We start from the raw sequence: 17,018 nt of genomic DNA, 5'->3' as shown, positions 1-17,018 counted from the left end.
TTCGATAAGATTTTTCTATGCAGCTAAAAATATATGTTTATTTATATAAAAATATTCATTCATTTCGTGGGGGGGGGGGGGGTTTGATCCCCCTCATCCCCCCCTGAATACGGCCTTGACACCATGTAACAAATTTCAGCCGGATCGGATGAAATTTGCTTCTCTTAGAGGCACCGCAAGCCAAATCGGAGGATCGGTTTATATGGGGGCTATATATAATTATGGACCGATGTGGACCAATTTTTGTATGGTTGTTAGAGATCATATACTAACACCATGTACCAATTTTCAGCCGGATCGGATGAAATTTGCTTCTCTTAGTGCTCTAAGTGCTCGCACGCCAAATTTCGGGGTCCGTTTATATGGGGGCTATACGTAAAAGTGGACCGATATGGACCAATTTTTGCATGGTTGTTAGAGACTAACACCACCCAATAAACACAAACGTTTGAAAAATACTAAAATGCAATAATTTTTCAAATATTTTTTCAAAGGATTAGGGTAATATTCAAGTTGAGAAATTGTTGAGAAAATCTCGTTCTCAACAAAAAACAGACATTACCCTCAACAGTAAAATTCAACACAATAGCAATAATCTCTCAATTGTAATCCTCAAATTGAAATGCATTGCTACTCAATAATTTCTCAAACAGTTTTCAATGTGAGACAAATTAAAAATTAATATTAATATTTTCTAACCACAATTTGCATGAAAGTCAATCCCAGTTCTTACTGAAAGTCAATACTAAATTTCTAGTGATTTTGTACAAATTATTAATTTTTTTCGTTAAAAATATAATAATATTAAAAATAACATTAACAATATATAAAAATAATAATATCAAAACATAATTATCTTATTAAAGGTATTAATAACTAAAACTATCAATACAACTTTAAATAACTTAAACATTTTTCATGTATAATTTCCCCCATAATGTTGGTGTCACATAACTATTAATTAATTAATTATTAATTAATATGCTGACAATTTCAAATAATTACTATCGTGGAACTTGCTGGCCTGCGTGTTAGAATAGATTCCATCAAGAGGAATTCACAAAATATCAAACTGATGACGGAATGTAAATTGATGTAATGCACATTTTCATCCAGAAGTTCTTGATTTAGGAACTGTTGCACTTTGTTTTAATTGGTTGCACTTTGCAAGTTTTCTGGAATCTTTTCTTTGTTGTTTCCTTCATCATTTTTTCACCGGTCAACATCTTCCAAGAATATAACATCCAATGATTTTAGTTTTCTGCAAAACAATCGAGTTTTGTGATTTCCATTACGTTTTCATTTCACTTTTTATTTTGACTTACCAATTATAATTACCGTTTTGGATTAATTTCAGTTTTATGTCAATAAAAATAACTGACCACGTACTTCGTGGCACAAAATGTATTGAAAACCACAAAATTCCTCAAGAACGTTGGGGTCACAAAATTGTTGTAAAACTCATTAAAATTCGGGAAATTAGCAAGGAACTTGATGACTAGAGAGTTAGAATAAATTTCCAGCAATTTCAATTCACAAAATATCAAATTAAACCGATGATGCGATGTAAATTAAACTATAGGCGTGATGCGTATTATCACCCAGTAGTTGATATGGAAAAGCCATAAGCGTAGGAAGGCCTCTGGGGAGGGGGCTTAGACCCCCCCAGAAAAAATTTAGCCCCCCCAGAAATTGAAACCCTATTTACCTATTTAAACAAGTATATACAACCGCACAAAGTTCCGCTAAAGACTTTCATGCACAATCGAATTACTTATGAATTGCCGATGGCAATGTTTGAATTCTGATATTTATGAAATAAAGCTGTGATTGAACTTATGGTTTAGTTGAATAACTAACATCCTGTTTCTGTATGTCGAACGAGTTCAATCGATCGACTGAAATGCATAGAAACAGCTGTTTTTTGGTTATAAATTCAGCTGTTTGTTTCCATTTTAGTCGATCCACAGAGCTCATTCGACATACATAAACAGGCTGTAAAGCCCCTTTATTATATTGTTTAGTCTGGTTTAGTCATCTTAATTAAAAAATAGTAATTGGTATTAAAACTATTCTTTCATAAATTAATATCTTAATAATGCTGCAAAAAAGCGTCGCCAAAAAAGAAGTGAAAATGTTCTTTTTAGGTCCGGAAGTGGTGCAAAATTGGCGGAGAAGCGATGAATGTAATAGGAACTCGCCATAGAACGAATGTCCACCGTTTCAACAGCCGTTGCAATAATTTTGCATCACTTCTTACGGTGTGGTCCATATCGTTGTGTGATATTTTCCCAAATAAATAATTTTTATTTATTCGTTTTTTATTTGATTTTTGGTCGAAGTTTTGTTAGAATTATATAAATATTTATAAAGACCCCGAGCTTCAAGAAACATTAATTTATAATTTTTTTTTTATATTTTTTTATTATTTTTAATGCATTCTAACGCTTGTTTGAATATTTTCAAAAATTATCGATTTTTCTATAATGGATTTAGCATTTTTGTGGCAAAATTTGAATAATTTTTACCATTTTATTTATTCTTACTCTTTTTTAAACTATTTGAAAAAAGAAAACAAAAATTACGCATTAAAATATGAAAAAACTGAAGTAAAAAACTTCCTGTGTAGTTAATATAATTAAATTCTTTGTGAGGACATTTTTGGAAGTGCTTTTAAAGTTGTGCCTTTAAAACAAATCCCAATTTTTTTGCTGGGAAAAGTGTGGAACTACTTTTAGTTGCTTTATTATATATTATTTTGATGTCTATTTTTGTATTCTTTTTTATGAAATAAAACAATAATTGAACTTATAGTTCAGTCTATAAATTTTTAGCTAGGGGGGCTATAGCCCCCCCTAGGAAAATTGTCTAGCTACGCTAATGGGAAAAGCATAAATACCAAGTTTAATTCATTGTACTTTGATTTATGGAAACTTTCTCTTTTCGATAAGCCACCATCATTTTTCATTGGTTAACCTCTTAATGTTTCCAAGAATGCAGCATCCAAATATTTTAGTTTTCTGCAATGAGATTTAAATTTAGTGACTTCTCTAAAGTGTTGATTTAATTTTTCATATTGACTTACCAATTATTATAAACTATTTGAAGCAGTTCCAGTTACTTGTCCAACATTTTTTCATCGGTCAGCTTTTTAATGTTTTAAAGAACGTAGAATCCATAATTTTAGTTTTCGGCAAAGAGATATAATTTAGTGTCTTCCTTAAAGTTTCATATCATTTTTTTATTTTCACTTACGTATTATTAGAAACTATTGGGAGTAAATTCAGTTTTTTGTCTAAAATGTTTTTTATTTCTTTCAATTGACCACGAACTTCGTTGCACAAACAAGTATTGAAAACCACATGGTTTTTTCGTTGCATTTTAGGGTAGTGTTTTGTCAAAGTTTTCTCATATTATCTTCAACCCCTTTTCAAAGATTTCGTCAACATTTTGGCAAATTGGAAGTAATTCGCAAACAATTTGAAGATGTATTGAATATGAGCTGTTTCAAGTCAAGTTGAATTTATGTTGATAATTATAGTTACCCTCAAACTGAAAAGTTGTTGCATTTGAAAAACGCTCATCCTGTGTTTATTGGGCATGTACCAAATTTCAGCCGGATCGGATGCAATTTGCTTGTCTTAAAGCAATCGCAAGCCAAATTTGGGGGTCCGTTAATATAGGGCTATACGTTAAAGTGGACCGATATGGACCAATTTTTGTATGGTTGTTATAGACCATATACTAACACCATGTACCAAATTTCCGCTCGATCGGATGAAATTTGCTTCTTTTAGAGCAATCGCAAGCCAAATTAGGGGGTCCGTTTATATGGGGGCTAAACGTAAAAGTGGACCGATATGGACCAATTTTTGCATGTTTGTTAGAGACCATATACTAACACCATGTACCAAATTTCAGCTCGATCGGATGAAATTTGCTTGTTTTAGAGCAATCAACAGACGGACGGACTGACGGACATGTTCAGATCGACTCAGAATTTCACCACTACCTAGAATATATAGACTTTATGGGGTCTTAGAGCAATATTTCGATGTGTTACAAACGGAATGACAAAGTTAATATACCCGCATCCTATGATGGAGGGTATAAAAAGTGATCGAATTTTTTTAATTTTTAACTAAAAATTTTATTTCAAACAATTTTTAATCAAACTAAAATCACTAACGACCATTTTCATGTAGCACCGTTAGCCTTTAACTGCCAGTTAACAGAAAGTAAATTGCAAATATCTTCTCTCCGGTTAACTTTAACTGAAAAACTTTCGGCAGATAAGTTCCTAACTGGCATATGGAACATATTTGCGAGATGACAGCTATATCCATAATACGGTTTAAAAGTTCGTTTGTTAACAGAGCACTAACGGAGCTTCATGAAAATGGGGGTAAGTCAGTTAAGAAAGTAATTGAAAATAGTTACGTTTTTAATGAAAAAAATTAATTCAACATCAATTAAATTTTTAATTGAATCAATTAAAGACTTAATTTTTTAATCAAGTATTTTTTTTAAATTTCCAATTAGAACTGTGATTGATACTATTATTTAAGACATTTCAATTAAAAATTTAATTGGATCAATTAATTTCGTCGTTGAATCAGAATTTTTTTTGTGTGTGATTGATTTTTGTTTCAATTAAAAAAAAATTAATAAATTAAATTTTTAATTGAATATTTTTTAAAACTCAATTAAGATTTTAATTGGAAAAAACTTCGTGGAATTTAATTTTTGATTCAAAAGCACACACCATTTTGTTTATATGAAGCAATGTTATTTTCTGACCTTACGTCTTTAACCATAGAAAGCTGAACCTACTGAAAGTAACGGATAAGATAAACATATGTCTCTGGGACGTATCATAGTTTAAAATCATGTGGACAAAATTTGTGGATTTTTGTTTCAAATTTTTGTACTTACACCAATTCTTTATTCGAATCCTTATCATTTAAACACGTTTTTGGATAAACTTTTATTTATTGTTCATATTTTCAGTACACATTTTCATGAGGGAGAGCGAAAAACTAAAAAACGCATACGTCTCTCACACGTAGATAAAATGTCTGGGGTTAATAAGACACATTTTGAAGTTTTATAGTAAAAATGTTATATAGTATTTAGTATGTAATGTCGAAAATCTTTTCGGAATCAACCGAACATTTCTGGAATATATGTACAAAAAAAAATATATTTGGTGTTCGGTCGACGCACGGATCAAACCCACGACCCTTTGTATGCGAGGCAGGCATGCAAACCATTGATCCACGGTGGCCAACTAAATGAATGTTTCTTTTAAATAAAGTTATTTTACTAACGCCCGTGGGCGCCGTAAACTATGCTCCCGTTTGTGTTGCTTATGCATTGATGGCGATAATTGTCTGTTGATGACAATAACAGCTACGTAACTCAGTGGATAGTGTGTTGCTTTACAAACTGTGTGGTCCGCGGTGCAATTCTGCGTCCAGGCGAGACACCTTAAAAAAATATATTAAAAAATATATTAAATCGAATAAATTCTTCTGTAAGAAAGATGTGAGGGAAGATTCAATTAGCCAGAAAAAAATGTTTTTGTTAGTCTGTATGAAATTGTTTTTACATCCTAAGAAGAATCAACGTTTATCACAAAATATATATACTTTTCTCCCAATCGAACTTCGTTATAGCGAAAAACAAATGCAACGATATTTGTTTGTATAAAATTTCGTTTGGGAGGAAAGAATTATTTTTTACGTACATATAAATGTATCGCACGATTTATCGAAAGTACGCTTTAATATACTTATTTTTTACTCGATCTTACTCAAATTTTAGTATTAATCAGACACATAAGTTCAAACTTCTAGATGGCGGTTAAATTGTAAGGGCCGATGTTGAATGTGAACCACACCTAAACGACAAGTTTTTTTCCCGAATTTTATTTGACATTTCTCTGTTTCAGACTTACTCTTGCAATTTGAACCATGGAGAGATACACAATCCAACAACGTGTTAAATGGTTCCAAGAAATGGCAACAGTGGATGATCAATTTTCGAAGAAAATCATCTTCAGTGATGAGGCACATTTTCACCTCAGTGGATTCGTCAATAAACAGAAATGTCGCATTTTGGCGAATGAGAATCCAAGAGTGATTGTCGAAAAACCAATGCACCCACAAAGAGTGACTGTTTGGTGCGGTTTATGGGCTGGCGGCATCATCGGGCCGTATTTTATCCAAAATGAGGCCGGTCAGGCAGTTACTGTGAATGGTATTCACTATCGTGAGATGATAACGAACTTTTTATGGCTCGAATTGGAAGATATGGATGTGGACGATATGTGGTTTCAGCAGGACGGCCACACAGTCAACGAAAAAATGGCTCTTTTGCGCAACAAATTCAATGGCCGTGTTATCTCACGTAAGGGCGATGTCAATTGGCCGCCAAGATCATGTGATTTGACACCGTTGGACTTTTTTCTTTGGGGTTATTTGAAAGAAAAGGTGTACTTCGATAAGCCAGCAACAATTCAAGAGCTAAAGGATGAGATAATTCGGCACATTAACGGCATAGAACCTCCATTATGCCTCAGCGTTATCGAAAATTTGGACCATCGGATGAAGGTGTGCCACCGAGGTCGCGGCGCCCATTTGACCGATATTTTGTTCCATACATAATTGAGTAATACCAATATATCATAATAAAATAAAATTACAATAATTTCCTAAATAGTTTGTGTTTTATTCAAAATCAACATTGGCCCTTGAAATTTTACCCACCCTTTATAAAGCTCTCCTATATAAGGCATTATATAGTCGACGCCACCGGACTTCCTAATTTACTCACTTATTTGCATTTTTGATTAATTCTGAGATTGATGTTATTATTTTCGTCATTCACACAAAAAAATTTAGCTGATTTAATCACGAAATTAATTGATCCAATTATTTTTTTATTGAAATGTCTTCAATCACAGAAATGATAGTATCAATTAAAATATTAATTGACAGTCAATTAAACAATTATTTGATCAAATTAAAAAATTAATTGATACTATTAATTTGTGTGATTGATTTTTATTTCAATTAAAAAAATTGTTGAATTGAATATTTTTTAAAAGTCAATTAAGATTTTAATTGGAAAATTTTTTAATTTACACTATCATTTCTGTGATTGAAGACATTCAATTAAAAAATTAATTGGATCAATTAATTTCGTGATTGAATCAGAAACAATTTTTTTTGTGTGTTCAATTAAAATTTTAATTGGATCAATTAACTTTATGATTTTTATTTTGTCAAAATTTTATTTCTATAGACAATTTTGTCGAAATTTTATTTCTATAGAAAATTTTGTCTAAAGAAGAGAGGAATGTTTTGTAAAATCTACCAAACAGTAAAAAATCTAAAATTTTTAGTAGAATTCTACCAACTGTGGCAACCGTGCTTGGGAGTGCATACAACTTACTCACTTTAAAAACCTTCCACAAGTTATTGAATTTACTGCATCATTTTATTTTACATTACATTGAATTTATTTAAAATTTGCTGTCGTTTACGAAAATATTACATTCAATATGATTTTTATTTTTTTTTTATTTGACCAATCAAAATAATATTAAAATTAAATTAATTTAGTAATATTAAAATATTTATGTATACATTTAACAATTTTATAGATATTGTGCATATTTTTTATTCTGGCTATTACAAATTGTTTTTTTTTTTTTGGATTTTAAAATAAAATCATTACATACATATATATAATTTTCCGTTTTTAATTGTCAACAATAATAGAGTTAATAAAACATATCTAATGTTGGGTAGTTTGTAGCTTTGATATTTTAAAAATTAATTAAATAGATTGTTATTTAATTTAGTTGTTGGCTATTGCATTGGAGAGAAATACATGTGGGAATAAATGTTACCGTACGCGATTGGTTTTAAGGAATTAGTTATTAAATTTTTCTTGTTTTGTTGGAATAGATTAAAATAAAATAAACTAGGAAGAGGATACATGGTTGGACTAAACAATTGTATTGTTATAAGACTTTCTTGCTATACATATTATGTTAAAACTCAATACAAAATAGTAAATGAAATAAAAATGATATTTGTATCAAATAAATATTAAATAAAAATGTACATAACTTATAAGTTGTTTTGCTTGTTTTTTGTTTAATAATTTTTTAAACACTATAACCCATGGTTAGGAAGTATAAGTTTATTCTCTTACAGTTTTCAGTTTTTTGTTTTCTATTTTTTTTTAATTTATATGTAAAAAATTCAAAATTATTAATACATTACACAGCAAATTCTCTACACACATACAAGTGATAGTAAGCGTTTTAAGTGTATGTAGTATAGTATAATAAATAATTTTATTCTACACATAAAAATATGTTTCTTTGAAACGAAGCAAATATTTTCTATTTCATGCTAGGGCGGGAGTAGACGGTCCCACTACACGTCGAGTGGAAAGATTATCATCTCAAACCTGTTTTAAGAGTATACATTTACAACAAACATAACATTGCAACATTTTTGTCGAAAAAATAGTTTTGCCTCGCTAAATACAATATGCTTGGCGAAGGAAGATCTAAAGTGTCACTTTTCTTTTATTACGAATGTTATTTTTATGCCATTTTTAGAAATTCTGATCGATTATGCTGCATGAGAGAATAATAAATCACAATAAGCGACTTTTTTTGTGGCAAAAATATATTTGTAGTCATCAATAGTTGCTGGACTCGTTGCAATAAAAGAAAAATGCATTACATGTCACCCTGTGTCTTTTATACCTCCTATATGCATACAACTACAGTAACAACTGTTGTTACTACTTATTTACATGCAATGCAATGTTAAGTCTATTTTAACACTTGACTTACAATAACGGCACTGAAGTCTATGTAGGAAATGATGTCTAAAATAAACCATATGTGAACCATCTTCGAATTCTTATCAAATTATCCCATATTGGGAATTTTCTTTCAGAGATAGCATGTACACTAAATTAACTCCAATTGACTTTGCGATTCATTAAACGAATAACGTACACAAAAAAAATTGTGTTTTTGTGTACATGTATCATTATTTGGCAACTAAGAAAATTTCTCCCTCTCTCTCTCTCCGTCCCTAGCTTTGACACTTAGCTTATAATAACCGTACTGAAGACTACCTTTATACATTCCAGATATCCAGATCATTCATTGAACGAATAACATGCAAAAATACTTGGAGTCATTGGATCAAACAAAATCAGTCACTATTTGGCAACTAAGAAAAAAATGTCTATGTTGGTTTTCTCCCAGCCTCGCTTACGTTCTCGCTGTGATCAGCTGATTGCAATCATTTATAGTTTCAACATGGATGTACATACATTTCATAGAAAATACATTAAGGACAAAATTAAACTTTGTCTAAACTTTTGCTTCGCATCAAATTATATTTGTTTGTTTTGTGTAGCAGCTATGTATGTGGGGTTTTATTAATTGTTTTGTTGCGTTTGTTAGTTATTGGCTTGGCGGTGCAAAGTTTTTCTTATTTTTTTTTGTTGATTTTTTTATAGAAAAACGTGTGTTTTCTATTTTTTTTTTGTATGAAATGCAATAATCAATTTGAAATAAGTAAAATATTGTAAAGATTTTTTGTTCATGTTTCCTTTCTTTTATAGAGCAGGAAGTCATTCGTAATTTAATTGTTTTTTTTTTTTTGCTGTGTATACTTTTATTGATTATTATTGCTCCAATAGTTGCTATGGTTGTTGTTGCTTGATTTTATTTTTACAATTGCATAAATGTATATTTATTTCTTCTGCTTCTTGTGTATTCCTACAATTGAATCGATTTTTTTTTTGCTTTTGGTACAATGGCGCCAATTTACATCAATTTTTGTTTGGCGCATTCAGGGCAAATAATGTCGGGTCCATCGGTGATGAAACCACGTCCGACTAGACTAGTCTTACAGCTGGCACACACGAAACAATCATGATGCCAATGACGATCTTCAAACGAAATAAAACGAGTGCCACCGATACCTGTAGATGAAATGGAGAAAAAAAACGTTCACTCAAGTCCTTCAATAAAAGATTTGGTGTAGTAAACTCACCGGTTATAGGTTTGACACATGATGTACAACGTTTGGCGAAAAGTTCACCGAAACATTCGGCACAATAGGGTTTTTCATCACGACTAGTGAATCGTTGACCAGCCAACGTAATATTGCAATGAGTGCAAGTGAAGCACTCACGATGCCAGGGTTCATTTTTATAGGTCACACCACCCGATGTAATAACCTGCGAAATTTTAAAGACAATGAAAATTGTAATATGGTTCATTGGTAATTTTTAACATCCTTATGAAAATCTTATTTCTATAAAATAAATTTTGAAATCTGTGTTAGATCATAGAATGGAAGCTGTGATTTTAGAAGAGAAAAAAATGCTTTACCTTGCTGCATTTAATGCATCTGGTAGCGAACTTTTCTTCGTAGCAACCAGCGCAGTAGATCTCCTGCTCCCTGGGGATAAATGACTTGGTGCCAATGGCAGTTTTGCAGACACAGCAACAGAAACAGTTCTCGTGCCATTGCCTGGTCTTGTATTCCATTTTCTTTGTGCCTGGAAAAAGTAAAAAAAAAAAAAACAAACAATAAATTAGTAATTAATTTTTAACAATTGATAGTTAAAGTATTTGCATAAACCGCTGGTAAAAAAAAATAATTTTTAACTAGGAACTAAAACCTGTTGGCTTTTTTGTGTTTCTCGGAAAACCACCTAAGATTTTATTTTATACCCTACAGCAAATTGCCATTGATCAGTTGATCATTATATACAAAAAAAAGATAAATTTAACTTATTTTTATTGCAGAAATTTTATTTTGTTCAGAATCTACTCTATACACAGACGAAAATGACTGTTTTTCATATGTTTGGGTGTAAAAATTATGTGTTTGGAACTAAAATTTTTAGCACATTATTTTTAAGTACACGCATACAATGTTCATAAACTCACATAACATGTTTGTGACATATATGTTAATATGTTAGAACTTATTATGTTTGGGACATAACTTTTTTTTTTAATATGATATGTGTGGATGCAAACATATATTTAGAAATTGCCTATAAACATATGTGTGTTTCGAAAGGCAGCCCGTGAGATAAAGTGCAAGTAAACTGGGATAAAACCAACAAAAAGTTTTAATGGATTTGCAATACTACATAAGTCCAAAACCAACCAATAGGTGACCGTTGTAATCGTCACTGGAGTGCACTTCTCCCACTCTAATTAATTATGTACGCCCATGGTAATCTAATCAAGTGAAAAATATGGTTTTTTTTGGCTATGTTTGGCTAAATAGGGGATGTATATATGAATCGATTTCTAATTCCTAATTTTCAAAAAGTCGAAAGCTCGACCTTTTCAAGTTTTCAAATATTTGATTTCACTCTTGTTGCTTACTTATTACCAAAGACATGCAGAGCCCATTGTTTAATCGCTAAAGTGTGGCTGTGCTTTGTTTTTTTTCCAAAACTAGGAGGTGTTTGCACTTGAATTTCTCAATTGTTTTGATTCAAATGGTATAGGCTTCATCGAGCCATTTATTTATTTTTATGTTTGGTAATTTTATTATCCTTTCTTTGGATGGAAGCAATGCTGTTTTCCACTTGATTACATGACATGTTTGCAATTCTGAAAATGTTACTTTGTCACGCAATGTATAGACAAAATAAATATAAATGGCCCCTTCTTTAAGTTATTATGATTTTGACATTGTGCTATTGACACATTAATGGTGACTTTTGAAATCGGAGAGATAGAGAGAGAGTGGAAGAAAATTATTTTGCTTTCGTTGAAAGACTCTCACAAGAATATTCGAAATGCATGTTGACCTAACTGCCAACATGGTAACAAAGTTATGACAGACATAATAAACTCGTTGGCGAAATGTCGAAAAAGATGGGTTGTGTTCCATTGAAATGATTTAAGCTTCGAAAACTTTGGCAATTAATTCACATTTATTTGGGGTAAATTTGTCAAATGGCGGTGGTTCAATTACTGATTTATTAATCAGTAATTATTATGATATACTAACAACAACCAGTATGAGAAAATTTTGTTCTAAGATATCTACATTATACTAGGAAACGGTGAGTGATATATGATCACCTCAAACATGTTACATGAGCATAAAAAATGCCAAACATAATCATGCTTACCGAAATAGGATACATAGTTTCCAAGAAAATGACATGGTTGCGACGAACATATTACGCGTTCCCCGTCCAAAACTAATATTTTGCCCTAGAGACATTTTTAAGGTGCATATATTCCTTACAGTTTTAAACCAATTTAAACTATATTAACAATAAACATATTCAGATTTTTTACTACAATTGGCATTGCTAAATTTGTTGTTCATAGCAAAAACCTGCAACTCTCTATTGGCCACCTGACAATTTTGATATATTTTTCTTTTAAGAGTAAATGAATGGCTTTCAGTAAAATTTTATGATAATTTTTAAAAATTACACGGACAAAAAAGACTGTTTTTCATATGTTTGGATGTAAAAATTATATGTTTGGAACTCAATTTTTCTAACATAATATTTGTAAGTGCAAGAATATAATGTTCATAAACTAGCATAACATATTTGGGATATATATGTTAGAACCAGGGCTGTGGACTCGAGTCAATTTTGCTCGACTCCGACTCCGACTCCAGCATTTCTTATTAGCCTCGACTCCGACTCCGGAGTCGACTCCAAGTGGTGTACCTAAATCTCATGTTAACAATATTCCAATTGTATTTTTAAGGTTCCAAAAATAGACCGATGTAAGTATTCTATTTTGCCATATGTGTTTATATGTCCAAAAGAACTCTTTTTAAATTTTAAATGTTGATATGACTCGACGATAAACCTCAGCATTTTTGGGATGTAAAGAACTGTACATTTTAATTTCAGGCCAATAAATTAAATTACGATACAACTATATAGAGACTATATAGAGACCACATCGAAATATGGGTAGATAAAAACAATCTCCAGAATATATATATTTATAAAAACACAAAATTTCAAAAAATAATTAGGCTTTCAGAAGTTTTGGATGTAAAATCCTGATATTGGCCTATAAAGGCATTTTATAAAAAATAAATTTACATAAAAAAGAAAAATAATAATAAAATCAAAATGTTGGACTAATCATATAGAATGTTTAGATGTTAACAAATGTAATGTGTCGGATATATAAAACAAACATAAACTGCCAAAAATTAGGACGGGCGGAATTTTAAATAACAACTACTATATGTTACAACATATGACAGGAATAGCTGGACAGTTACGAATATTGTTTCTATAGAAATAAAATGGTGAAACATCGATTTATCGAATGGTCTATCTGTTATGGACATTACAAGCCATTAATTTAATGTTAAGAATTTCGAGGGGCTTTGATGAAACAAACTTTCTCCCAAAAGACCGGCAGTGGTTTAATTTAAAATTACAGCTTCCAAAGACATCGGATGTATATTTCTCAAATAACTTTAAATTCCAAATTTCTAATAAATCTTATGAAAATTTTAGACTAGAAAAAATTTCATAAAAAATCGGAAGTTGGGTTTAAATGTGTTGCTATGACCTATCTTCGAACTCAGAACGTTAGGTTCTACTGTTATATTGCCTTAAAATTGTACCTTTATCAAGAGTAGGGCCAAAAATCGACATTTTAATATGCTAAAAATGGACAATGCAATTGACCAATTCAGCCCATATTCTAGTCAAACCTAATTTTTACATCACCGTGAAATTTCACCCATATAAATACACTTTGAATGGCCTGAAATCCAGTACTTGGTTTTTCGTTGTTCGATTGAAACCTCTAATGGAATCTAATTTGTCGAACTATTTCTTTAGATAGAAAGATATGAAGTGTTTTTAAAGTTTGTTTCGCCGGAGTCGAGCAAAATTTCTACGACTCCGACTCCAGCAAAATCTTCAGACTCCGGCTCTGACTCCACAGCCCTGGTTAGAACATATTATGTTTGGGACATAAAATGTTTGTAAATATAATATGCTTAGATGCAAACATATATTAATTTGGAAATAGCTTATTAACATATATATGTTTAGAAATAGAGGCCTAGAGAGTATGCTGCAAGTAAAATAATGCAAGTAATCCAATTGGGGCCTTAAAAATGCTCTAAGGTGAAACATAATAAAGGGTGATTCTTTTGAGGTTAGGATTTTCATGCATTAGTATTTGATAGATCACGTGGGATTTCAGACATGGTGTCAAAGAGAAAGATGCTCAGTATGCTTTGACATTTCATCATGAATAGACTTACTAACGAGCCACAACGTCGAATTTTCAGTGAATGGGCCCTAGAAAAGTTGGCAGAAAATCCGCTTTTTTATCGACAAATTTTGTTCAGCGATGAGGCTCATTTCTGGTTGAATGGCTACGTAAATAAGCAAAATTGCCGCATTTGGAGTGAAGAGCAACCAGAAGCCGTTCAAGAACTGCCCACACTGGTAGAAAAAGTTTCGTTAATACGATGAATTTCTACGTTGTATTAACGAAATTCTTCATTAAAAGTCAGCCAACGTAGCATTTCGGTAGAACAACGTAATTTTACGTTATATTTACGAAACCATTTATGGAATATATTTCGTAGTATTAACGAATAATTACGTTGCTATTACGTAGCCTTTTCGTTATATTAACGAATATTATTCGTTGTATGAATGAAATTTATTCATTGTATGGATGCAGCTTATACGTTGTATGAACGAAAATAATTCATTGTATGAACCCAGTTTTTTCATTGTATGAATGAAAGGCGAACGTTGTATAAATGAACACAAACGTTATATTAATGAAACCCAACCAATTATTGCATATGAATGTAGTCATTGGTAGTGTATTATTTTTTGTTAAGATCTTTGAAATATGATTTATATACACTAGGAAATAATATTTATTGATAAATTAAGTAATTTAATAATCATATATTGTGACTTTCACTTAAGAAAAAAAGCCCTTTATGTATTTCTTAGACCAAATGATAATCGTATCGCCGCGTCCATTTATCCAATTTTTTTGCAATTGTACCGCCTTCTTCATCTGAAAGTTCACTTCCCCCGGGGCATTTTCACTAAAGATTAAAAATGTATACTAAATTTCTTGCGAATATACAAAAAACACCAATTTAACTCACCCACCATCTATGTTTATTATTCACAACGAAACTGTAATGAGCCTGTGCACTCTTCAGCGAAAAGAACGTAAATGTTGTTAAGGTTTGCCCATCAGACAAGTTTTGTGTTGAACTTTTTACCGTTGGTTTTTCAAGACGCACACGCAAACATGTGCTTATTGCCATGCTTACATGTGTATGTACAAATTACATAGACGCTACAGACGTATTAGAGAGAGAGAGAGAGAGAGAGTATGGAGAGACGTTTTAGATAGAGAGGCAGAAATACTCAAACTCCCATTCGTATTATTAATGAACATATTTCATTAATATGACGAAATATGACAATTTAAAATTTATTTTTTAACGATCCATATCATTATATTAACGATCGCTTTCGTTTTACAAATGAAATTTTCAATTCCAGTTTCGGAGTATATAAAACGACTATTTTAAAGGCTAAAAGTTTCCAAAAGTTACTCTCTATGTGCAAATGATTATAATAATTCCATCTTGGAAAAATGTTTATTCTAATTCTTGAAAAAATTACAAAGTTAATATTCGTAATATTAACGAAACGTGTTTCATTAATATAACGAAAAACCAAAACACAAAATTGTCTTTTAACGATTGATTTCGTTGTATTAACGATCACTTTCGTTCTTATAACGAAACATTTCGTAATATTAACGAAAAATAATCAACGACGCCCGTTCGTTAATAGTACGAAACGTTTTTCTACCAGTGCATGCATCCCGAAAAATGCACTGTTTGGTGTGGTTTGTACGCTGGTGGAATCATTGGACCGTATTTTTTCAAAGATGCTGTTGGACGCAACGTTACGGTGAATGGCGATCGCTATCGTTCGATGCTAACAAAGTTTTTGTTGCCAAAAATGGAAGAACTGAACTTGGTTGACATGTGGTTTCAACAAGATGGCGCTACATGCCACACAGCTCGCGATTCTATGGCCATTTTGAGGGAAAACTTCGGAGAACAATTCATCTCAAGAAATGGACCGGTAAGTTGGCCACCAAGATCATGCGATTTGACGCCTTTAGACTATTTTTTGTGGGGCTACGTCAAGTCTAAAGTCTACAGAAATAAGCCAGCAACTATTCCAGCTTTGGAAGACAACATTTCCGAAGAAATTCGGGCTATTCCGGCCGAAATGCTCGAAAAAGTTGCCCAAAATTGGACTTTCCGAATGGACCACCTAAGACGCAGCCGCGGTCAACATTTAAATGAAATTATCTTCAAAAAGTAAATGTCATGGACCAATCTAACGTTTCAAATAAAGAACCGATGAGATTTTGCAAATTTTATGCGTTTTTTTTTTAAAAAAAGTTATAAAGCTCTTAACAAATCACCCTTTATTAACAATAAACATATTCAGATTTTTTACTACAATTGGCATTGCTAAATTTGAACAACTATATAGAGACTATATAGAGACCACATCGAAATATGGGTAGATAAAAACAATCTCCAGAATATTTATATTTATAAAAACACAAAATTTCAAAAAATAATTAGCCTTCCAGAAGTTTTGGATGTAAAATCCTGATATTGGCCTATAAAGGCATTTTATAAAAAATAAATTTACATAAAAAAGAAAAATAATAATAAAATCAAAATGTTGGACTAATCATATAGAATGTTTAGATGTTAACAAATGTAATGTGTCGGATATATAAAACAAACATAAACTGTCAAAAATTAGGACGGGCGGAATTTTAAATAACAACTACTATATGTTACAACATATGACAGGAATAGCTGGACAGTTACGAATATTGTTTCTATAGAAATAAAATGGTG

General features: G+C 31.4%; 1 protein-coding gene across 8 annotated transcripts in view; it reads right to left on the bottom strand.

The window, feature by feature from the left end:
* Nucleotides 1-7,501: 7,501 nt before the first annotated feature.
* Lmpt (four and a half LIM domains protein limpet) overlaps nucleotides 7,502-17,018 on the bottom strand; it is a 539,983-nt gene continuing 530,466 nt past the window's right edge. For all 8 annotated transcript variants that reach the window (XM_075308102.1, XM_075308101.1, XM_075308103.1 and 5 more), the window contains 3 exons: nucleotides 10,442-10,611; nucleotides 10,101-10,287; nucleotides 7,502-10,029 (listed from right to left, as the gene is read on the bottom strand). In XM_075308102.1, coding sequence (XP_075164217.1) covers nucleotides 9,872-10,029; nucleotides 10,101-10,287; nucleotides 10,442-10,611 — 515 coding nt within the window. In that variant the 3' untranslated portion in view covers nucleotides 7,502-9,871. The remainder of the gene's footprint in view (nucleotides 10,030-10,100; nucleotides 10,288-10,441; nucleotides 10,612-17,018) is intronic.

Source organism: Haematobia irritans, chromosome 4 (genome assembly GCF_050003625.1).
Source record: "Haematobia irritans isolate KBUSLIRL chromosome 4, ASM5000362v1, whole genome shotgun sequence".
Lineage (NCBI taxonomy): Eukaryota > Metazoa > Arthropoda > Insecta > Diptera > Muscidae > Haematobia > Haematobia irritans.
This window is presented reverse-complemented; position numbering and strand designations above follow the sequence as displayed.